This window comes from Penaeus monodon, chromosome 26, assembly GCF_015228065.2.
Source record: "Penaeus monodon isolate SGIC_2016 chromosome 26, NSTDA_Pmon_1, whole genome shotgun sequence".
In the NCBI taxonomy this organism is placed as follows: Eukaryota; Metazoa; Arthropoda; class Malacostraca; order Decapoda; family Penaeidae; genus Penaeus; species Penaeus monodon.
In genome coordinates, this window is record NC_051411.1 from 1,434,905 (window position 1) to 1,459,636 (window position 24,732).

The 24,732-nt window shown below is 45.7% G+C and overlaps 1 protein-coding gene across 2 annotated transcripts in view; it reads left to right on the plus strand.

Annotated features, from left to right (window-relative positions):
• Positions 1 to 13,244: 13,244 nt before the first annotated feature.
• LOC119589841 overlaps positions 13,245 to 24,732 on the plus strand; it is a 24,571-nt gene continuing 13,083 nt past the window's right edge. Inside the window, exons 1-8 of one of the 2 annotated variants that reach the window (XM_037938431.1) lie at positions 13,254 to 16,162; positions 18,433 to 18,517; positions 20,830 to 21,061; positions 21,831 to 21,878; positions 22,327 to 22,508; positions 22,743 to 22,977; positions 23,641 to 23,821; positions 24,664 to 24,732. The exon at positions 24,664 to 24,732 is cut by the window's right edge and continues 50 nt beyond it. In XM_037938431.1, coding sequence (XP_037794359.1) covers positions 14,244 to 16,162; positions 18,433 to 18,517; positions 20,830 to 21,061; positions 21,831 to 21,878; positions 22,327 to 22,508; positions 22,743 to 22,977; positions 23,641 to 23,821; positions 24,664 to 24,732 — 2,951 coding nt within the window. In that variant the 5' untranslated portion in view covers positions 13,254 to 14,243. Of the gene's footprint in view, positions 16,163 to 18,432; positions 18,518 to 20,829; positions 21,062 to 21,830; positions 21,879 to 22,326; positions 22,509 to 22,742; positions 22,978 to 23,640; positions 23,822 to 24,663 lie in introns of both variants that reach the window. The other variant, XM_037938432.1, reaches the window with a different exon arrangement.

Below are 24,732 nucleotides of genomic sequence, written 5' to 3' on the forward strand. Positions count from 1 at the left end.
GCTGCTTGCCTTGCGCCCCGGTCCGCACTAAGCCAGGATCATCCAGCAAATGCCTGCGCCGTCTCTCCGCCACAGTGCTAATCGACTTAATGCCAGAGAGAGGAGAGAAAAAATGTCAATTTTAAATTCTTTGGGGGGGGAAACGGGAAAAGTGGGTTTTTGTATTAAGTTTTTTTATTTTTAAATTTTTTTTTGTTTTTTTTTCTTGTTAAAATTTTGTGCTTTTGGTTTTACTTTTGGATTTTCGATCTTTTTTTTTTTTTTTTAACTTTTTTTTAGATTATTGTATTTTATTATTTTTTTATTTTTATTTACTTTCATGTTGTGTCCCCGTGTTTTTTGATTTCCCTTTTGGGGGAAGGGGAATCGTTTTTTTGGTGTTTCCCAGTTCCCCCTCCCCGCGGCCTTTTCCCCCTCCCCCCACCCCGGCGGGGGAGTATCCACTTATTGAAATAAAAGGGGTTTTTTCCCCCCCCGCGATGTAAAATTATGTATTTTTAGGGGAAAAACAAAAATGGGATTTTGTGTGCGCGTTTCGTGGGTTTATTTTGTGCGTGTTTGTGTTTTATTCGGGAAAGGGAAAAACCCGGCCCCCTTTTCTAATTCTGTGCCTATTGATCTCTCCTCAGGACACGCTTTGTATTGATATTTGTTAATAGCTAATCAGGTTCTTTTTCAGCCTTCTTTCTCTCTTGTTTTTGTCTCGTTTGAACTTTTGGGCCCGGGGTTCCGGGCCCCCTTGGCGATTACTTCCTTGCTGTGGAAGCCCCGATTTGGGCGGTGGGAAATTTAAAAATTCATTTCCTTAAATGGGTATTTCAGGCTCGCGTGTGTAATAAAAACCCTGCAGGTGGGGGATTATTAAAAGCGTGATTTCAGGTTTCCCGGGTCTTTTAATTTTTCTCTTGTTTTCCTTCCTTTTTCGGTTTTTTTTTTCCTTTTTGGTTTTCTTTTTTTCTTTTTTTTTTTATTTTTTTTATTTTTTTTTTTTTAAATTTTTCTTTTTTATTTTTAATTTATTTTTTCTTTTTTTTCTTTTTTTTTTTTTTTTAATTTTCTTTTTTTCCTTTTTTAATTTTTTTTTTTTTTCCCCTTTTCCCCTTTTTCCCTTTTTCTTTTTAAAATTTTCTTTTTTCCCCTTACCCCTCCTTTTTAACTTTAACCCTTTTGGGGGGGGGGGGGGTAAAATCTTTTCTTTAAATTTTCTTTTTTTAAAAAAAATTTTTTTTTTTTTTTTAAAAAAAAATTTTGGGGGGGGGGGGGAGGAAGGGGGGGGGGGGTTTTTGGAGGGGAAGGGGACCCGGGGATGGGGGGGGGAAAGGGCCCGGGGGAGTGAGAAAAAACCCGGGCAAAAAAAAATTTTAATAAATTCCCCCGTCCCTTTTTTTTGGGTAAACGGGGAAAGGGGGGGGGGAGGGAGGGGGAGTGGGGGGGGGAAAGGGGGATTGGTGGGGGGGTTTGGGGAGGGGAGGAGGGGGAAAATTTTGAGGAGGAGGAGGGGGGAAGAGAGGGAAAAGGAGGGGAAAAAGGGGAGATAGGAGGAGGAGGAGGATTTAGGGGGAAAGAAGGGGAGGGCTTAAAAAAAAGGGAAGAGAAGATTTAGAAAGTTGGAGGGAAAGAGGAGGGGAAAGAGAAAGAGAAAAGTAAAAGAAAGGGGGAGAGAGAGAAGAAAGGAGGAGGAAGGGGGAAAAAGGGAAAGGATTTGAGGAGGAGGGGGAAGGAGGGGGGGAAAAGAGGAGGAGGAGGAGGAGGAGAGGAGATGAGAGAGGGGAAGGGAGGGGAAGGGAGGGGGAAAGGGGGAAAGGGGGAAAGGGGGAGAAGGAGAGAGGGAGGAGGGGGAGGGGAAAGCAAGGCCCGGGGGGGAAGAGCCGGGAGGGGAAAAGGTGGAGGGCTTGGAAAGGGGGGGGGGGGAGAAGGAGGGTTTTAATAAATACTCTTTTAATCTTATTAAAAATTTTTGTATGGAGGGAAGGGGGGAGAGAGAGAGAGAGAGAGAGGGAGAGAGAGAGAGGAGGAGAGGAGAAAAGGAAAAGGAAAAGAAGAGAGGAGGGGAAGAGAGAGAGAGATTTAGGAAAAAAATTAAAGAGAGAGAGAGAGAGGAGTTTAGAGAAAAGGGGAAGAGATTAGGGGGTTAGAGAAAGAAGAGAAAAGGGGAGAGGAGAGTTTAGAAAAAAGAGAAGAGAGAGAGGTTAGAGGGGCGAGAGAGGGGAAAGAAAGAGAGAAGAAAACGGGGAGAGAGGAGAAGAGAGGAGAGAGCGAGAGGAGGAGGAGAAGAGGAGGAGAGGGAGAGAGAGAGAGGGGAAGAGAAGGCGCCAGAGGCGAAGAGAGAGGGAGGAGAGAGAGAGAGAGAGAGAGCGAGAGAGAGAGAGAGAGGGGGGGTAGGGGGAGAGAGAGGGGGAAAAGGGGAAGAGGGGAGAGAGGGTTTAGAGAGAGAGAGAGGGGGGGGGTTTTAGGAGAGGAAGAGGGGGAGGGGGGGGAGAAGGGAGAAGGAGAGAGTTGAGAGCGGGGGAAAGAGAGGAGAGAGAAGGGGGAAAAGGAAGAAGGGGGGGAAACCCCCAAATTTAAGGGGGAATTATTTTAAAATTTAAATTAGAGGGGGAAAGAGGGGGAGATAGAAGAAGAGAGGGGGGAGGGGGTTGGGAGGGGAAGGGGCAGGGGGAAAGGAAAAAGGCCGGGATTGGGCAGGGAGGGGTTAGGGGGAAAGGGGGGGAGGGATTGGGGGAGAAAGAGGGGAGGGGGGTCGAGGGGGGGAAGGGGGAGGGAGACGAGGGGGGAGGGAGAGGGGAAAGGTTAGGGGGGGGACAAAAGCGGGAAGGGAGAGGTTGGGGGAGGGAGAAAAGAGGGGGGGGAAAAGGGGGAGGGCCCAGGGAGGGAGGGGGAGAAGGGGAGAGGGGAAGGGGGAGAGGAGAGAGAGAGGAGGGGGAGGGGGGGGGAGTTTTGAGGGAGGGGAAGGGGAGGGGGGGAGGGGGGGGAGGGGAGATTGGGGTTTGGGGGTTTGGGGGGGAGAGTTGGGAAAAGAGAGTTTGGAGGGAAAAGTTTAGCAAGGGGGAGAGAGGAAAAGAGAGCGGGGAGGGGGGAGGGAGGGAAAGGGAGAAGGAGGAGAAAAATTAGGGGGGGGGGGGGGCGTTAGGGGGGGGGGGGGGGGGGGGAACCCGGGAAATGAGGGAGAAGGGAGGGGTTGGAGGGGGGAAAGAGGGAGGTGAGGAAAAGAGGGGAAAGGAGGAGAGTTTGGGAGTAGGGGGGGTTTGGGGAGAAAAAGGGGGGAGGGAGGAGGGGAGGCCCCGAGGGATAAGGGGGGGAGGGGGAAGGGGAAAGAGAAAAGAGAGAAGAGGAAAAGGGGAAGGGGTTAGAGAAGAGGGGGAAAAGGGGAGGAGAGAGAGAGGGGAGAGGGAAGAGAGAGAGAGGGGAAAAGGAAAAAGAGGGGAGAAGGGAGGGATGGGAGGGGAAAAAAAGGAAAAGAAAAAAAGAGGGGAAAAGAGAAAAGAGAGAAGAGGGGAGAGGGGTTAGAAAAGAAAAGAGAGAAAAGGGGGAGAGAAAAAAGGGGGTTAGAGAGAGAGGGGGTTGGGGAGAGAGGGAAGAGGAGGGGAAAAGAGGGGAGAAGGGGAAGAGTGGGGGAGAGAGGAGAAAGGGGAGAAGAGGAGTTTGGAGAGAGATTTAGAAAAGGAAGGGGGAAGAAGGGGAAGAGAAGAAAAGGAAAAGAGAGGAAAAGGGGGAAAAGAGGGAGGGGGGAGAGTTGGGGAAAAGAAGGAAAAACGAAAGGGGGAAAGGGAAAAGAAGAGATTTTTTTAGGAAAAAGAAAGAAAAATATAAGAAATAGGAGAAAAAGGAAAAATTTTTGAAAAGAAGAACAAAAAATTAGAAAGATGGAAGTTTTAGAGAAAAATGAACCAGAGACAAGGGGGTTCAGAGGGGTCAAGTTGGCCGAAACCCCCATTAACGGTAATTAATAGCTTTTTGGCTCCCGGAAAAGGTTCCAAAGGTTTAAAAAAGGACCCTTTTTTAGAATAATATATTATAAAAATAAAATAAAAAAATAAAAAAAAAAAAAATTTGAAACAGAACACACACAAAACCCCAAACCCCAAACAGAAGTAGAAAAACCAAATACTTAAAACATAACAAAGGGGCTAAAACAATAATATATATACAATTAAATCCAATTTGAAAAATTTTTTTTTAAATATATTAAAAAATAAAAACCTACATAATTCCCTACATAAGCAATATAATAATATTTAATAATATATATATAAAAATAAAATAAAAATAAAAAAACACACACGAAAAAAAAAAAAAAAAAATAAAAATTATATAAAAATTAAAAATATAACAAAATAAAAAATAAATAAAATATAAAAATTATAATTTTATAAAAAGGGGAAAATTATATTAAATTAAAAATTTTTCTATATTATTTTTAAAAATATTAATTATATATATAAAAATATAAAATATATATAATAACATATAATATAAAAAATAAATATAAATTTTATAAATATAAAATAAAAAATTAATATAAAATATAGTATAATATTTTAAATAAATTATATAATATATAATAAATATAAAATAATTTTTAAATAATAATAATTAAATAAATATAAATATATTTACATATTTTTTATTAATGGGTTTATAATTTTATAAAATTTTCTAAAATAATTTTATAAAAAATATTATATATAATATAATTAATATATATATAATTATATATATAACATTTTATACATAAAACCATTTAAATATTTTTACATATAAACATAAAATTAAAAATATTGAATGGGGCCAAAAATTTTAAGAAAAACTCTTTTGGGCGATGCCCCTTTTCCCCTTTTCCCTTCCCTCCCCCTCATTTTATTTTTATTATTATTAATAATTTATTATAAAATTAATATTTATTTTTAAATTTTTGAAAATTTAATAGGATTAATATTAATATTAATTTTATTAATTAATATTATTTCCTTTTACACTATTTTAAACTATTGTATTTCCTCCACCCCCAAACCCTCATTTTTCCCTCCCCCCCTCCTCCTCCCCCCTCCCCTTTTCCCCTCCTCCTTTTTCCCCCCCTTTCCTTTCCCCCTTTCCCTCCCCCCCCCTCCCCCCCCCTCCTCCCCCCTCCTCCCCCGGCCCTCCTTTTTCTTATCCCCTCCTTCCCCCCTTCCCCCCCGGAACCTTCCCATTACCCGCGAAAAAAGCCATCCCTACGGGTTTTGGAAAATATTTACCGCCCCTAAAATTCCCGCCCTTCCCCCGATTTTTTGTTTGTCGTTTTGGGGGGGGGGGGGGGGGGGGGGGGGGGGGGGGTTCACGAGCAGAGGGGGAACGCCCGCGCGGGCCTGTCCAAACGTTTTTCTTTTTCCATTTTGCTTTTCCCGGTTGCAGGGGGAGGAATGTGGGCCCCTTTTTAAAGGTAGGAGGGGAGGGGGGGGGGGGCAAAAGGATCGTTGTTATTGGGAATGGGAGGGGGGAATGGTGGAGGAGGATGAGAATAAGGATAAGGATGGTGAGGATGAGGATGGTGCTTTCGGATGATTTCGAATAAGATTGTAGTCGAATACGATTGTATTTAATATTTCAGTCGTTGTGGGGCGGAGGTCACCGTGTTTCATTACCAATGTTATAATTACAAGTATTTTTTCCCCTCGTAATATTTTCCCCCCGGCAAGTTGCAGGTCATTTGCGTCGGCCTTTTAGTCTGATTCCCTCTGTGGTTTTCAAACCCTTTTTCTTGCAATAAAATTTTTCAAATGCCCCTTGATTCTGGGTTTTTTTGGGTGTTTGGTTCCTTTTTGTGCCCTTCATAAGGGCCTGCTTGTTTTTTTTTTGAAAAGTCTGGCTTTTTTGTCACAGATATAAAAGTTTTAATTTAAGCCCTTTTTGTGTTTAAGTCTCTTTCTGAAACCCTTCGCTCCACATGGGTTAAAGTTGCACTGTAATAACGTCGGCGTGGATTCATCGAGCATATCAAAACCAAAAATGGAATTAGTATAGAAATGGCCGTGTGAAATTTTGGGAATGAGATCAGATTGAAAGGAACAGAAGGACGCGATTCCGGTGCGCAGTTTGTTCATCGAGAGTCAAGTTCAGTCTCCTGGGTCTTCTTCCTGGTTGTCTCCCTGCTGTCTCCAGGGCCTTCTCCCTCGGCTGTCTCCCTGCTGTCTCCAGGGCCTTCTCCCTCGGCTGTCTCCCTGACCGTCTATCTGGCTGTCTCGCCCTTCTCGTGTCCAAGACGCGTCCACTGCCACGGGCACTGCCGATTTAGGAGCAGAAGTTTAGGGACGAGGAGAAAGGGAGCGAGGAAGGGAGAGAGGGAGGAATGGGAGAGAGGGAGGGAATGGGAGAGAGGGGGAAGGGAGAGAGGGGGATGGGAAGAGGAGGGAGCGAATGGGACAGAGAGAGGGAGCGAATGGGAAGGAGAAAGGGAGGGAGGAAGAGTTAGAGGAGAGAGGAAAAAAGAGAAAGAGAGAGGGAGAGGGAGGTGGCAGACGGACAGACAGAAACAGCTGTTGCTACAGCGTAGCCCTTCAACATCTTTCTTCCTTACCCACGATGGCCATAAGGTCGGAATCCCAAGAGCAGAAGCTGTAGAAGGAAAGGAGGGTGCCTCGTGTAGCCCTTCAAAGGCACCGTTGTTAGAGGCACCCTAATTCCGGCAGTGCATAAGGTCGAGAATTCACTTGACAGGAGGAATGTAACCTAGGGGATTGATAGTCCGTAAATCCCACCGTATTCATAGGAACTCTTTTAATTCGAATGGATGTTTTTTTATTTGTTTGAAACACGCAATAGCCACGGTCATAAATCGCCGTTGCAGAAGCACTTTCTCGTCAGCGAGGGTGCAAAGATTGCAGGCGGGAGACGCGGGAGCGCCGCTTGGTGCAACATCGATACCGCCTGTTTGGCCGGTGTAACGGGGTCGCCCGCTGAATGACGAAGGTGCGGAGGTCACGCCGCGGGAGAAACGAGGGCGTGCGGCTGCCCTCAGGGAAGGACAGCCGCTTCCGGGAAACGCAGGTGCTCTAGTGGTCATTTCCTGGCGACGAAATAGAAAAAAAAGATTGGTTTTCGGGTCGTGGACAAGATGTGAGATGGCGGCCTCGAGTCCAACCAACGAAAGAAATCGCTTGAGGAGCTTTGAGATTGGTGTGAAGAGCGGTATTTTCTTTGTCTTTTTCTTTTTTTTCTGAGGGAGGAAATATTTACCTTGTGTGTGTGTTTTTTTTTTACCCTCGCCAATGGCACGAAACTGATCGAGCTCGTTGAGAAGTTGGGTCACGAGCGGTCAATTCGTAATAGTTGACCCGAGAAACTTTTGGCCGCAGTCAAGGTAGGGACGAGAGATTGATAATTCGGTTTTCATAAACTTTTATTAACTTCCGCAGACAAGTTGTTTCCCCGATACTTGAGAGGGATTTTTTTCCTTCGCGTTTATGGATGGGAAGTTCTTGAAAGGGAGGCTTGGGATCCATAACAAGACGTGGAGCCTTTCTTAAAAGACGGGGAATGGGACAGCGGGAAGAGGAGGAGGAGAAGGAAGAGGAGGAGGAGAAGGACGAGGAGGAGAAGGAGAAGGAGAAGGAGGAGAAGGGGAAGGAGAAGGAGAAGGAGAAGGACGAGGACGAGGACGAGGACGAGGACGAGGACGAGGACGAGGACGAGGACGAGGACGAGGACGAGGACGAGGACGAGGACGAGGACAAGAAGTAGAAGTAGAAGTAGAAGTAGAAGTAGAAGTAGAAGTAGAAGTAGAAGTAGAAGTAGAAGAAGAAGAAGAAGAAGAAGAAGAAGAAGAAGAAGAAGAAGAAGAAGAAGAAGAAGAAGAAGAAGAAGAAGAAGAAGAAGAGAAGAAGGAGGAGGAGATGGAGAAGACGAAGAAATAATCCACAAGATCTTTCAAAATCTAGGGTTGTAGGTTCTCCGAGTCCTTGACCATTATTGGGTCCGGTTGCAGGTGGCTCAAGTCCCCCGGAATAGCGGTGTAATGCGTTCCCGTGGGCGGTTAGCGGGGTTGAGGGAGGGAGACGGAGAGGGCGGGGAATTCTCTGACAGTGATGGGGGCTGGAATGGTGGCCGGATGCGCGCGGGTCGGCGCCGGAGGGAGGGATAAGTTTGCTGTAGTTATTATTATTACAGGTGTTATCATTATTATTATTACGATTATGATTATATTATTATATCATTATCATCATGGTCGTTGTTATTGTTATCAACGTCAATCATCAGTCATTATCAATAAACATTTGATGATTATGATGATGTCAAAAAATAGCATGAGCAGACGCCGTTTTATTATCGATCTAAAAGAAGACGTGTTTAAGTCTACGGAGAAAGAGCGCCGGATTTCACTAACTCTTTCAAAGCAGGTGGCGTTGTGGAAATTGTGAGTTGCATTAAGCGTAACGTAACTTATACAATATAACGCAATTTCAACATTCAATTTGTATGGATACAAACACGACCACGTAGACAAATTGGCGAAGGAAGCCTGCAGCAAAGTTACTGTGAACATAGATCTTGGGATGCCATATATTGAAAAGTTCTCATATGGAAGAACTAGTAGATTTGAATACGTTTAGGCAACTACACGGTGCAAGAAGTGCAGATGAATCTAGATGTAGACTGTGTAACGAAGAAAACAAGCGAACGCTTGAGCACTATATCTCGGAATGTCATGTGATACAGCCATTCAGACCACCTAACATGAGGTATAAAGAACTATGTGAATATTTCATTTCATCTGATACATAGGAAGATATAGTCGTACTATATCCTAAATTTACTAGGTAAAATTGCCGCAAACAAATAAGTGTTATGTAAACACAGTGGCAAAAGCATATCAAAGTAATATTTTTTGTATGATGTATGATATATATTTCCATGTTACCATGTACAGTTACAGTAGTCACAGACAATAGTGTACTATGTCAGGTATACGTAAAACTGTAATCATGATTGCCCACGCCTGAGCAGATAGCCAGGGTGGTAAATAAACTTACTTAACTTAACTCTTACGTTGTAACGAAAGGTGTGTCGTCGTGACGTCTCGTTTGTGCTTTTTCGGTTTGAATTGATGTTAATGTTTCCTGTTCGTGGTAGGAGTTTTTGATGGTCGTCATTTTATCATTAATCTTGGAGTATTAGAAGTAGAAGGGTACAAAAGTGTAAAAAGAGAGAGGGAGTGGGGAATCGAGTGGAAATAGAGGCAAGGCGAACAGTGGACGAAAGGAAAATGCAAGAAGAGTTAGACCATAAATGCAAGAGTAGAAAAAAGAGTAGAACAAGTAGGTAACAAAAACAGTACGGACGAAAATAAAATAAGTATATATACATGCGTATGATTTAATGCTATTCAATCTCGAAAGAACTCCATCTTTTTTTATCTATCGAGTTCTATCTATTAAGTCCAATATCATGAGCAAATATGCCGATGACGTGGGCGCATTAAAATGAAAGGGAAAACAAATAAAATAAACAAATATTTGATCGGGCGGCCGAGTAATCCAGAGAAATCCGCGAACTCGGCGACGTCTCACGCACCGCTTAATCGAGGATGACTGAGCGCGTTGTGGGTCGTGCGGGCGGTCGTCCGTTCAGCGGCGCGAGGGGGCGGGGCTGGGGGCGGGGATGGGGGCGGGGATGGGGGCGCTCAATGGGCGGGGATGGGGGCGCTCAATTTGGGTGTCGTCGTCTGTGTTTGTCGTCTCTCCTTCTCTTTTCTCCGATTCCATAGATCTCTCTCTTTTTTCTTCTTCTCCTCCTCCTCCTTCTTCTTCTTCTCCTGCTTCTCCTCCTCCTCCTCCTCCTCCTCCTCCTCCTCCTCTCCTCCTCCTCCTCCTCCTTTCCCCCTCCTTTCCCCCTCCTCCTCCTCCTCCTCCTCCTCCTCCTCCTCCTCCTCCTCCTCCTCCTCCTTTCCCCCTCCTTCTCTCTTCTTCCTCCTCCTCCTCCTCCTCCTCCTTCTCTCCTCCTCCTCCTCCCCTCCCCCTCCCCCTCCCCCTCCCCCTCCCCCCCCCGTCACATTTTCTTATTTCTTTACCTTTGCTCTGGTAAACGTTGGAGTAATGATTGCAATTTCACCGAAAATAAAGGTTTTATGCTTTCGCACAGAACGGAGGATTTGATCATTACTAAACACTTTAATGGCTTGGACGCTCGATGTTGTTGACCAAGTTCGTTTATTTGTTTTCTTTTCTTTTTCTTTCCTTTTTATTTGTCGTGCGGAGGGCGTAGATTAATGCAGCCTTAATTACGGTTTTCCTGTAGCCTTACCAGCCGTTTCCTGCGTGGATGTCCCTCGGGGCCGTGTTCCTGAGTTGCCCTCTCCTCCCTCTGCCTCACGCCCCCCTCCCCCTCCCTTCATCTGCCCTGCTTCCACACTCCCATCTGACCCCTTGCCTCCTTCTCCCTCCCTCCCCCAGCTGGTTCCCTCCTCCACATCATCATCCCTCCCTCCCTCCTTCCCTCCTTCCTCATTCCCCATCTGGTCCCTTGCCCTCATTCTCCCTTCCTCCTTCCCCATCTGGTTTCCTCCTCCTCCTCTTCCCCCCCTCCTCCTCCTCCCCTCCTCCTCCTCCCCTCCTCCTCCCCCTCCCCCTCCCCCTCCCCCGCATCATTATCATCCCTCCCTCCCTCCTTCCCCCCTCATTCCCCATCTGGCCCCCTCCCCCTTCCCTCCCTCCACCAGCTGATGAACCTGTGGCAAGCGAAATGGAAACTTGCATGTGCTAAAGGCAGACGCCCCCCCTCCGCCCCTCCCCCTCCCCCTTCCCCTACCCCTACCCCTACCCCTCTGCATTTGTTCGCGACGAACCTTCTCTCACTCTTTTCCGTCTCCGCCCTTCGTTTGCTGGAGATGGAGGAGGAGGAGGAGAGGAAGAGGAAGAAGAAAAAGAAAAAGAAAAGGAGGAAAAGAGGAAGAAGTTTAAAACTCTATATATAATTATCTCATTTTATTAAATACGAAACAGTGAATCTTGATCATCAAGAGTGTCTCAATTTGTCTGTCTGTCTCTCTCCTCCGTCCGTCTGTCTGTCTATCCATGTACATTCGTATCGAAAGCCATCTAAAAAAAAAAAAAAAAAATGTGCTTTATCACGGCCAGCCAGCGCTCGGAGGAGGCCGGTCAAGAGCGCTCGCTTCTCCCGATTGCGGCCGACGGGAGCTGCTCCGAGACCGCGTCTCCCTCGGGATGCCGCGTCGCCTCCGCCGCCGCCGCCGCCGCCGCTCCCTAGTCATGTCGCGGCCGTGGCTGTCGGCGGCGGGTCGTTAAGGTGCGAGTGCTTGGTGTCGTTGTCTTGGTTGGGAGTGCTGCTGCTGGTTTTGTCATCATCGTTTTTATTACTTTTTTTTAGTCTTTGTGTTGTTATTTTTGTTGTTTTAATCATCGTCATCATCATCTCCGCCACCGTTCGCGAGACTTAATTATGGCGTTTTTTTCCCTCTCTCTCTTCTTTCTCTCTTTTCCTGCCTTGGTATCCTGCGTCGGCCGCCCTCCTTTGTCGCCGTGGCTAATCGGCCGCCGCGGCTCGGGGGGTGGGGGGGGGGAGCGGGGTTTGGAGAGCGAGATGAAACGTCCAAGTTTTGCTTTCGTCCGGGGGGAAGGGAGGGGGGGCTGGGGTTGGGGGAAGGGGAATGGGGAAAGAGGAGGGGGGGCGTCCCCGGGCAAGCATTAATGATCGTGATGGTAATGGGACGCTAATGGTTTTCATGGTTAATGGGAGTGGGGATGCTGGAGGGGCGTTGCTGTTGTTGCTCCTTGGTGTGACTCTACGATTAGGACGGCGGAGAAAAAGGGGGGGAAGCGAAGAAGAGAGAGACAGAGAGAGAGAAGGGAGAAGGGGTGAGAGATGAGAGTATCGACCTTCTTACGGTCCTTGTACTTTTTTTATTCCTGTGCTTGAGGGCATTTTAAGCTGTATGAATGTATGAAAGTAATTCTTCATTTTTTTTTTTTTTAGCAAGCTGTGATGAGTTTGTTGCGCGTTCGGGAATCCAGTGCTGCGTGGGTGTGTTCGAATGCCGAGGGACTGGCTTCGTTCAAGTCATGTGTTCGCGGCGCCTTTTCCCCTTATCTTCGTGTTCTTAAGCCCTCGTTCGCCCCGCGGAAACAGGTGGAAGTGGCTCTCACCGCTCTTCTGCGATAACCTTCCACACGTCTTATCTTTGGTATCTTTGAGTCCGCTGATAAGTCGCAGGTGTGTCCTTCTTCCCGATGCAGGCAGTTGGGCATCAAGGGTTAATGCTTCTGCTGGACTCCAACCTCTCCTCCTCCCTTCCTTCCTTCCTTCCTTCCTTCCTTCCTTCCTTCCTTCCTTCCTCCCTCCCTCCCTCCTTCCTCTCCTCCTCCTTCCCCTTTCTTTCCTTCCTTCCTCCTCCTCCTTCCCTTCCCTCCCGCCCTCCCTCCCTCCCTCCCTCCCTCCCTCCCTCCCTCTTTCCTTCCTTCCTCCCTTCCTTCCTTCCTTCCCTCCCTCCCTCCTTCCCTCTCCCTTCCCCACTTTCTCCATTCCTCCTTCCCTCCTACCCCCATCCCTCTCTCTGCCTACTTCCCCTCTTCCTCCTGTCCACTCCCCTCCTCCTCTTTCTCCCTCTTTCTTACTTTCCCCCCCTCTTTTATCATCTTTTCCTTCTCTCTCCTTCCCCCCGCTGTCATTCCCTGCATGCCACATCTTTAACGGCGGGAAACAAGACAAAGTAAGATAAAATAAGCCAATTCCCTTGATGTGCGTGGCGGCGGTGTTGCTCAGGTGCGGCCTAATGGCGGCCCGGATTGCATGAAGGCGAAGGGGAGGCAGAGGCAGCTGGACTGATGGATGGATGGCTGTGCTCTGTCATCGGGGGTATTTTGTACGCTCAGTTGTCGGGTTATTTGCTTGTTTCTTTCTTTGTTTATTTATTCATTTAGAGAGAGAGAGATAGAGAGATAGAGAGAGAGATAGAGAGAAAGTGTGTGTGTTTGTTTGTTTGTTTGTTTGTTTAATATGTATGTATATGTCGCTTGGAAAGTCGGTGGGGATTGCCTGAATGCAACATGTCCGATTGACTTCGCTGTATTTAAGATAATTAACCAGTCCGACCTGTCAGTCATCAACTAATGCGTCAAACTGTCACCATCCATCGGCGTCCTGTCAATGGCATCATCATCTCGATAGAAAACAAGAGAGAGAAAAATTCTTCGTGGACAGGAAAGAGCAGATTTGGCCTCGTGCGAGACGGGAAGCGGAAGACGGGAGCCGGAAGAGCGGGTCGCTGGCGGAAGGAAGCACGTGACACCTGCGCGCATTCATGCCAGGGGAGTGTCTCAGCAGATGATTAATGGCTGACGCACAGCTCTTGAGAAGTGTCAGCAATGAGCAGTCACGCGCGCAGCTTGTCAGAAATCCTGTCCAAGGTTAAGTAATGAGGTAGAGAGCGAGCGCAGTTCTTTGTCTGGTGATCCACAGTGGAAGTGGTTTGGTCTTAAAAGCCTCGTCTGCGTGGTGGCAGTCGCGTGGTTAAAGCAGTCCTGTCCCCTTGCGTCGTTTCGGTTTGTTACGGAAAACGGCTTTTCACACGCGCAGGAAGATCCTCTGGAAATTGAGCCTCGCATCGGGGTAGAATCGCGCTAATATTCTGCAGCGCATCACATGTTTTTTTTTGCTGGAGACGCCGTCCAGCACCGAAAAATGTAGCAATGAGAGCCGCGTGTGCAGATAGTTTACAGGAATTGTATGTCCATTAGTGCGTGATGCTGGTTTTGGTTCTTTCGTAATTGAGTGGCGCGGCATTGGCGCTAATGAGCATATGCTGGCAATTAAAGGCGACGCCTTCATGTGTACGTATGTCCCCCTGGAAGCAGCACCTGCATACACGCGCGTACACAGATGCACACGAAATGGCACCACGCGCACGGACACTCCCCGGCGCTATCTTCACCACAGTGCAGATAAGACTTGACTCACTGAGATAAGGGAGCTAGATTAACTCGCGCTCAGCACGCCGCAGTTGGTCCACCGCCGCCGCCGTGCTAGCATAAGAGGGTGTGGGCGCTGTGGCGTGCGGGGAATGTGTTAAGTGAAGAAGGTGCCGAGTGTAAATCGCGCGAAGAGGACACGGAAGCATAGTTGGGCGAGGGCCTGCGGGCGAGATGGTGGCGCAGGCGAGGCCCGGCGAGGGAACATGAGTGCGCCGCGAACGAGGGCCGGAGGCGGGCGGACGGAAGTGGCGGCGGCCTTCGGGAGGAGCGGCCGCGTCGGGGACCATGTCGGAGGGAAGGCCGAAGGAGGGAGTGAAGCGGAGGAGTGAGGGGGACTCGAGGAGCCGAAGGAGAAGGGACAGGAGTGGGGAAAGTAGGCTTGAACGAGGTAGAAGTGTGGAAAAGGCGATGGACGATGGTGGCGGGGACAGAGGAAGAAGGGACAGGGCGGACGCGAGTGGCGGGGAGCGGCAGGAAAGGGGCGGACGCACGAAGGGCGAGAGCGAGAGAGAGGTGAGAGCGAGCAGAGGCGGTAGAGACTCCAGAACAAATGATCGTGACAGAAGCCCCGGGAGGAGGGGCGGAGGCGCCAGCGGCGGACGACAACGCCGGGATGAGTCGAACGCCGGAAGTGGACGAAGGCGACAGGACCTTCGAGCAAGAGGGAGGGAGGCAAGTGCCATGGAAGGCCCGTCGCCGAGGCTGCGGCAGGCGCCGAGAGAGCGACGGCCGCTGTCTGCCATCTTCCTGGGCTGCGTCTCGCCCAGCGGCTTCGAGGATCAGCGCTTCGAGCGGAGGAGGAGCGAGGACTACGCACGGCGCCACTCGGTGGTGTGCGGCGAGGCGGGGATTCCCGAAAGTGGGTCCTCGCCCCGACAGGAGGATTCCGCCGTCAGGAAGGTGCACTGGATCAGGAGCCTCTCCTCGTCGCTCATTGCTCTCGGCAGACGGACGCCTCCCGGGGCGGACGTCGGCGTCAGGCGGCGGTCGCTGGTATCCGGGGAAGAGAAGCTCGGCGGCAGAAATGCCTCAGGTACCAATGGCGACCGCCTTGAGGCCAGGGATGGCCCCCAAGGGCTCTCTGGCTCCCACGGTGCCCTCAGCCCCCGCCACAGAAGTAGCCCTTCAACTGCCCGCACCTGCACGATGGGCGGAGGCCACGGGAGGAGCAGGAGAGTGAGCGAGGGCACAGGCCGTAGTCTCTCTTCCATCGAGGAGAGCGGCCGAGGCTGCACACGCACTCAGGAGAGCAGTCGCAGCCTTGCTTCCCCGGACGGAGGGAAGAGGGGAGAGAGAGCCCGCGCCTCAAGTCAAGGCGGCCTGAGCCACACCTCGAGTCGCACAAGCGGCGGAAGCCTCACGTCTAGTCAGAGTCGAGCCTCTGCAGACGACCGGGAGAGCCAGGGCTCCGGCAAAGGTAGTGGGCGAAGTCAGGGCTCCAACGACCGAAGCGGCGCCTCGGACGAAAGGGGCGGCCGAGGGCGCGACTCGAGGTCTGACGCGGGTGAGCGAGGACGTAGACGCGCATTCGGCGAAGTAAGGAATCGCCGACGAGCCTCGAGTGTGGGTGGTGGCCAGGGGCGCAGCGCTGCCGATATCGACGGACGCAACTACCCTGCGAGTGATGGCACTGACGGAGTCCGCGCGCCAGGCGAAGGGGGTGCTCGAAGGCGCGCTCTGAGTGAGGGCAGCCGTTTCGACGATGAGGATAGCGCTCGAAGGCGAATCTCAGGCGAAGACGCCATCCGGAGAGGCGCGGCCGTTGCCTCGCCCAGTGAAGACCTCCCCCCGGAACGTGCACCCGGGCCGCCCACCCCGTCGACACACGCAGCCGGTCACACTCCGAAGTTGCCTCTGCGTCGCAGAAGACCCGTGAATAAGAGGAGGCCGCACCGCGCCCGCCCTCGCTCCTGCGGGGATCTGGAGGAGAGGGTGGGCAGGACGGGGCCTCCCGAAGATGAGGCGGCCAAGAGGAAAGACGGCAATGCCCGCCCCCCCGCCGTCGTGCAGCGTGAAGCGCGGGCCAGCAGGACAGCCCGAGAGCGCCCGACGTCGTTCTCGGGGGAAGCCCTGGCGATCCCCGCCTTCCCCCAGAACGCCCTGGCGCTCCACTCCCACGGCGCCGCCCGGGAAAGGTCCTTCGTCACCATGCTCCTGCAGTACTTCCAGTGGCTGCAGGCCGACGCCATTCTCAACGAAGATGGGTGTGTGTGTGTGTGTGTGTGTGTGTGTGTGTGTGTGTGTGTGTGTGTGTGTGTGTGTGTGTGTGTGTGTGTGTGTGTGTGTGTGTGTGTGTGTGTGTGTGTGTGTGTGTGTGTTCGTGTGTGTGTTCGTGTGTGTGTTCGTGTGTTCGTGTGTGTGTGTGTTCGTGTGTTCGTGTGTGTTCATAATTATAATGATAACGATTATTATCATTTACCATCATAATCGGGGTTTTATTACTGCTGGGGGGAAATATCGAAGTCTTTATTCGTGCCAAAGGAGAGTCATCGGGTGCCTGGGCTGCATTATAATGATTTTTGTTCGATGTATGCAAAGAAGAGGCTTAATGAACAAAGGAAATGCGGTGGCTTGATAAATCGGTGTAATGCAGCTGAGATATCAGCTGCGGCTAACAATGCTAATTCGCAGCCTTAACGAGCAATAACTTCTGTCGCTTGGCTTGTTCCGTCCAGCGTTTGTGGTTTGTTATTTTCTGCTCCCATTCATTAAAACAAATTCGTCTGCGAGCCAAACTTTCCCCATTTCAAGTTTACAAATCATTTCGACTCGAACCTCGGCGCCGTGCTGGGTCGCGTCAGCACACCCAAAACGACACCGGTTCAGCGTAACATGATTTATTTTCGGATTAATTACACCAAAATTCCAATTTGATAACAATTTACATTTGAAAATGAGAGGATTAGCTACCACAAAAAAGTAGCGACGAAGGTGATGCGCGGCTTTGGCTTACTGTAGCTTCGGCTGTTCGGCGGGAAGGCATGATGGTCGGGGATTCCCCAATACGCGTGTACTCGTTATGAGGGCGTGTCCACCGGGCGCATGCATCTACATTCGCACATACACCCTCCTCTCTCTCTCTCTCTCTCTCTCTCTCTCTCCTCTCTCTCTCTCTCTTCTCTCTCTCTCCTCTCTCTCCTCTCTCTCCTCCTCCTCTCTCTTCTCTCCTCCCCTCTCCCCTCTCCCCCTCTCCCCCTTCTCCCTCTCCCTCCTCCCTCCCTCTCCTCTCCTATCCCTCCTCCCTCCCTCCCCTCCCTCCCTCTCTCCCTCCCTCCTCTTTTTCCCTCTCTCACGCGGCCTCATCCCTCCCCTCCCCTCCTATTCTCTCTCACTCTCCGTCCCTTCCCTATGCTCTCTCGTTTTTTTTCTTATTTTTTCTTTACTATTATTATCATAGTCTTTCTCTTCCTTCCTCTCGCCCTCCCTTCCCTTCTTCCCTCCCTTCTCTCGAATACCTCCTCCCCCCCCCTCACACCCATCCCTCCCTCTCTCCCTACCTTCCTTCCCTCCCTATTTCCATTATCCTCCCCCCCCCTCCCTATCCTCATTTTCCTATTCCATCCCTATTTCCATCCTCCTCCTACCTCTCTCTTCCCCTCCCATACCTCCCCTCCCTCTTCCCCCTCTCCCTCTTCCCCCTCTCTCTCTTCCCCCTCTCTCTCTTCCCCCTCTCTCTCTTCCCCCTCTCCCTCTTCCCCCTCTCCCTCTTCCCCCTCTCCCTCTTCCCCCTCTCCCTCTCCCCTCTCCCTCTTCCCCCTCTCCCTCTTCCCCCTTCTCTCCCGCCCTTCCATTGTGCCCGATCCCCTCATGCACGTACACGAAGGTCCGTCAGCCTGGCCCTGTGCGTCGGCGTAATCATGACGAGGTCATTTAAGGACACGGAGTACTAGGGCGATGAGCGAGCGCACCCCAGGCAGAGAATGACGACGCGGGTCTCCTAACTTCCTCCTAGCAAGCACTACAGCCTTTGTCAGTGTTGGAAAGAATGCCGCTTTTGGAGCGAGTAGGGGATATGAGAGAGAGGAAGAGTAAATGTGCGCGCCGCTGTTTTTTTTGGGGGGAGGCGGGGGGGTAGTTTTACTTGGGTCAGAAAATAGAGTTCACTGTACTTTTATCAGTTTTGGGGACTTTCATGAAAGTAATTGCTTTTTATTTTGTCATACATAGTACATGTATAATCCTTCTATAACGCATAATGCCAACGCATGCAGGCACACAGAGCATACACACACTCACATGCTCACACACATGCACACACACACACTCACAATCATGCACACACTCACACTCATGCACACACTCACACTCACACTCATGCACACACTCACACTCAAGCACACACATTCCTGTCCATTATCTCTCTCCTCTGGTGCACTTTTCCTGCTCTTAACACTAAAATAACTTCCAGCGTTTTGGGACGCAGACCATCACCACCAAGCACAAGAGTAACAACTTTTTCTTTTTTTTCCCCAGGGAGCATATACAGGAGAGGAGCGAGAAGATGGAGGAAGCTGTACAAAGTCAACGGCCATATCTTCCAGGCCAAACGATTCAACAGAGTAAGTGGACGCCCTGGTGATCTTGTTAGATGCATAGTTATTGTTAATTATCTGGCTTCTTCACGTGCTGCCTTTCTGTATGGGGCAGAGGGAGGCATTTCATTTTTGAATGGAGGGGATCTCGTTAGTGTATTGTTATTGTTGTTGTTATTATTATTATTATTATTTTGTTGTTGTTGTTGTTGTTGTTGTTGTTGTTGTTGTTGTTGTTGTTATTATTATTATTATTATTATTATTATTATTATTATTATTATTATTATTATTATTATTATTATTATTATTATTATTATTATTATTACTATTACTATTACTGTTACTATTATTATTATTACTATTATTATTATTGTTGTTGTTGTTGTTGTTGTTGTTATTGTTATTGTTATTATTATTATTATTATTATTATTATTATTTATTTTGCTTTGCTATCCTTTGTAATCTTTTTTTTTTTTTTCTTGCTTTATTTTTTGTTTACAATTCTGTCTTTCCTTTTATTTTTATTATTATTTTTTTATAATCCTTATTTTTTTTTAGGAGTCATTTGTGGCTTTGTTTGATAATTTTGATAATGTTAGTTGCCTTTTTTTTTTTTCTTTTCTTTTCTTTTCTTTTCTTTTCTTTTCTTTTCCCTTGTTCATATAACAGTGATACAGATTTGAACAGCCAAGTATAAATTATCTCTTGCTCTAAATCCTGTATAATGTGTAGGTGTCACAAACAAGAGAGAGGAAAATGAAAAAGAAAAAGAAAAGAAAAAAACCAGCTGCTTGATTATTGTATTGTCCTTGGTAGCCTGTGAGGAACGCAGAGGGGGCAGAAATTAAAATAGCATTGAAATGAAAGTGGAAATGAAGCAGGGAGGCTACGAAACTTGCATACAAGAGTGGGGCGGATTCATTTGCATTGTGCCTGAATTCCATTTCTGTATCCAGTGTTTTGAGGTGACGAATTGTCGCCTTTGATATCTCGTAGGATTATCTATTTTTCCTTCCCGTTATCTATTTTTCCTTCCTAACTGTGGGCAGCATAGAGATGAGTGGAGTGTCAAGGCAAATTTTGTGTAGGGACAAGTGGATTGATCACTAGTGTGTGATTTTTCAGTCATTTTGTGTGTGTTGTATTGTGTTACAATTTTCGTGAAGGATATTAGGTTATGGTCTTTGGATGATTAATGTTTTGTGCTTGCAAGGTTTCCCCCACTTAATGTACAGTAAGTGGGGTTAGCATAAGGGTCATTGCTTGACTGTCTTGATAACAAGTAGCTGCAGTGTTGATTTAAAATTGATGAAATAGGTAATAACCATTACTGTGTCATTAAATTCATAACTCTTAATTGTTTATATTAGAGTGATTCAGATGTATATAGAATTAGTGTTTTCACCAAATAGACTTATGGTATATGGTGTTTAAGTTTGAATGTTTTAAAGCAAAGTTCATGACCTTCTTTCCATTAACCCATTGATACAGTATACTGTGCTCTATCAATTAGCCCCATTTTTTAATTTCTCTTCCATTTATTTTTAAAGTTTTAAATAGATGGATCCTCAAATAAATGACTAAACCTCGCCTATTAATGTAATGCCACCGGGCATAGCATGTACGTACATGCCATGCCCACTGCGAGTTTACTTTATTAATTGTTTATCTAGCATTATCTAGACATTAAAAAAAAAAAAAAAAAAAAAAAAAAAAAAAAAAAAAAAAAAAAAAATCCTTTGAAGTTATGAGGAAAGGTTTACTAAACTAAACACTTCTGGAGCCATCTCTGTGAAAAAAAAGAAAAATAATAAAAATGATTACTAAAGAATAAAAAGATGGTAATGTCATAGTAGAAAGTACTTTCTCCTGTTGACAACAGGTTAGTTTTTTCTAATATTTTGACTTGTATTACACATCGATATACATTGCATTGTGACACACATTATTTTTCCCTCTTTCTATACATAATCTTCATATTGATTTTACAGTGTTGATGTTATTGGGGAATTAAAGTTGTTTATGTTTTCATGCTTGGGCGTTACAATTGAAACGATTTTGTATTTACTGTATGAATTTTGGTTATGTCAATTGAAAAAAATAATGTCTGCTTCTGTTAATGCACTTCGTTATAGTATACAAACTCCTTGGAGAAAGATACCCTAAGTCTTGATGATAACCTCTAGATTGTCAAGGTGACTTGAATTGGCAATGGTCTCTTCAGTGTAATGGTTAACAAGCAGTTAAATTGTTTGATAATTAAGAAACAGTCATAAAAGTCTTTAAAATATGTTTTGTGTTATAATAATTGTTACTAATCTAGATTTTTTTTTACAGAGAGCTTTCTGCGAATTCTGCAAAGATCGCATTTGGGGCTTGGGTCGGCAGGGTTTCAAGTGCACCCAGTGTAAGCTGCTGGTGCACAAGAAATGTCACAAACTTCAGAAAGTGCAGTGCAATGCCGACTTGGACACGTCAACAGACACCCTGGCGTCCCACGACTCGTCCACCCTGCCCCGAGGGGGAACCAACGGGAGGATGGCCGTAGACTACACTGCAGACGTCTCAGGTTCGTGAGACTTTTGTGGAATGTTCTCTTTATTTTTTTTATTTATATCTTTACTTTTCATCCGTTCCCCTTCGTAATGTGCCATACACATTATGTCCCTAGGTTTTCTCTTACATGCTTTTATGTGCTCTTATTAACTGATTGATTTGTCATACCAATTGTTTTGATATGTTGTAAATATGTCCTGTTTGCCATTTTATTGTTTGTGCATTATTTACTCACAGCATATTTCTATGCTAGGCACATCACTTAAGCATGAATCTCCTATGAATTTTGCATGATAATCTTGAGAAGTTTTTCTACAACTTGGCTGTAATCTCTGAGTCACTACTATTAAAATCTAGTGCAAAAGAGGAATTAGTGTTAGCAAAGAACCATGAAGGAAGCCTTGATTGCTGGAGAACAAATCATCGAGGTTAAATCAGGGAGATGGATGAGGGAGATATTATAGTTCTTTTTTTTTATAACGTTTTGAGTGTTAGTTTAGTACATAAGATACCATGCTCCTATAAAGGGACTATTTTAGTGCTTTTAAGTACACTTATATTTTGAAGCAGGTTAGTTGTAATAGAAAAAACTGTTTTCCTACACAAGACAAAGAGCTTGTTAACTTTACAAAACTTGCTTTACTGTACAAACCGATAGTGCTAGTAATGAGTGTAGCCAAAGATCATCTCTTCAACCTATTAGAATAGAGAAATTATTGAGGTGGTTATAAACAAATGTAGTTAGTCAGTAGAAGTGAACAGAGTATACTGGATTTTTGCAGACCCTGGGATAACAGAGGAAACCCCTGTGGAGATGCCAGCCATTACAGGTAAAAAAAGAAGAAGAAAAAAAAAAAACAGTAAAAGCTTTCCAATACTTTTGTTGTTTTTTCTCTCTCCTCAAATCTGCACCAACGTGTGTTTGCTCTTTCAGAATTATTGGCATGATGGATTCTACTATTATAGTCTTTGTTTATAGATACTCACTCTTGTTTAAAGGCAAAATTGGATTGTTTTTTTTTTCTATACTGCTTAAATAGTTTTCTTAACATCTTACCTCTTGTCTAGCATCAGATGGAGTGACTTTTTAACTAATGCCTATGGTAACTTCATAGCTCTTGCAGAAATTTTGTCATTCATTGAAAGTCCTATAGTAATTTTCTTATCATTTACCATGATACATTATAGTGTCATTTCAGTATTGCTTTTTGTTTTTGTATAATATTACAGGATAATTTAAAATCATAGAACGTACTTAGAAGTGACTTTCACAAACAGGTCCAAGCAGTGAGCCCATGACTCCCACGGGCTCAGCGGGCCAGTACTGCTTGGATGACTTTGAGTTGATTCGTGTCATTGGCCGTGGGTCGTACGCGAAGGTGCTGATGGTGGAGCTGAAGAGAACTAAACGCATCTACGCCATGAAGGTCATTAAGAAGACGCTAGTCACAGATGATGAGGTGAGGAAAGAGGGTTGGGAGAGTTGGAAGGTGTTTGAACCAATTTTTCGTTAGTGAGTTCATAACTAAATTTATTGATAGTATATTTATGACCCAGATTATTTATAGGATGTTCATAACTAGATTTATTGATAAAAAAGAAGTGTAAAATATGCAATTAGTCACAACCAAACAAAGAGAAATATCAGTAAATATAATATATTTCTTATATTCTTTTTCTTTGGGTTCCCACAGGACATAGATTGGGTTCAGACAGAGAAACATGTGTTTGAGACAGCTTCCAATCATCCCTTCTTGGTTGGACTACATTCGTGCTTCCAAACTCCGTCCCGCCTCTTCTTTGTGATCGAGTTTGTTCGTGGAGGTGACTTAATGTTCCACATGCAGAGGCAGCGACGTTTGCCTGAAGAACACGCCAGGTTCTATGCCGCGGAAATTTGCTTAGCGCTGAATTTCCTTCATGAAAAAGGTATACTGAGTATATATATTTTGCATTTTGCTTGCCATGAGCTGGTATTAGGACTAAGAAAGTGTTTAATGAAGACTTTAGCTATTGTTCTGTGAGAGCAACAGGAATAGAGAAATATAAATTAGTTTTCTTGAAAGGCACTAGATAGTATATCATTTTCATAGTAAAACATACCTGATAGGTTACTATCTAAGGTTTTAGCTTTTTCTGCTATGTAGGAATCATATGAAATGGATAATCTCAGGAATTCAAATATGTTGTATTAAGACATTTGAGATGATCATTTTGGCATTACTTTTTTTTCCACATTCCATGTACATTTTTAGGAATTTTATGAATTTTGGTGTATCTTAAAGGGACTTGTAATTTGTACTTTAGTCAACCTGGGAGATGTAAATAGGAGAGGGACATTTTGGCCTTGTTTCCACATGGAAGAAAGGAGATCTATTAATGAAATAAAGAAAAGAAATTGTGAGAGGTGGAGACAGGAGGAAAAAGCCATTTGCAGGTGAACTCAGAATCCCCCCCCCCCCCCTCGTGTTTATAATAGCTGATTGTTCAGTGGTCATTGTAACTGTAGATAATAAGTACATTTTTAAGTAATAATTGACTTCATAAGTAGGTCACAGTCTATTGAATTTACTTGTATTTCTCCTCACACAGGTATTATATACCGTGATCTTAAGCTGGATAATGTATTACTGGACCATGAGGGACATATTAAGCTAACAGATTATGGCATGTGTAAAGAGGGAATTCGACCAGGAGACACAACGTCCACTTTCTGTGGAACACCAAACTACATTGCACCGGAGATTTTACAAGGAGTTGAATATAGCTTCAGGTAAGTAACAATAGATGGATTTAGTACTTCAGTGTTAATTGGTTTTACAGGCATTTTCAAGGTGGACTTCCATCAAAAAGTGCTGCTTAAATTTACTTATCTGTATTAGTATTGCATTTGTCTTGGTAACTATAATGTGTAACTAGAAAAAAGATCTTATTCATCATTAATTGAGAATTATTATATCAACTCGAAGTCGCTAGGGATGGCATGTTAGTGAGTTAAGAACTAATTTTTTTTACATGTCATGCCCACTGTGAGTTTATTTTATTTGTTGTTTTCATACATAATGACACCACAAGTACTAAGTCACTTATGAGCCAATTATGAGTTTTATGTCTCACCTGCTTATCCTTTTCCTGGATTTTAAAAAATATTTTCCGGTATCTAATATTGCAGTTAGTAATGTTAATAGCACTATAATGATTATAATGTCTATAATAAAAATAACAGCATCGATATTGATAGCATTAGTAAAATCAAATTCAAGGAAAGGCGAAATCAGGTGAGGTCACAAGGTCTACTAGTTGACTCCTCTGTGGCTAAGTACTTGCAGAGCCCTCTCTGTGCAGAGACATTTCACAAAACAGTAGTACAGTGAGCACATTTTCCCAGAGGCTTTGGGTTGAAAAGATATTACACGGATATTGATTGATTTATTTATTTTTTTATTATTATTATTTTTTTTTACCTTACTTTATTTTACTTTATTTGTGATAATTTTTCAGTTTTTAGTCTATACAAGTTATATATATTATAGTAAAGAACTGACTTGCATTTCTAATAGATATTGGCTATCCATAATTTCATGAGAAATGAAACTTGGTCATTACTTTTTTCAGTGTTGACTGGTGGGCATTAGGAGTCCTCTTGTATGAGATGTTGGCCGGCAAGAGTCCCTTCGACATTGT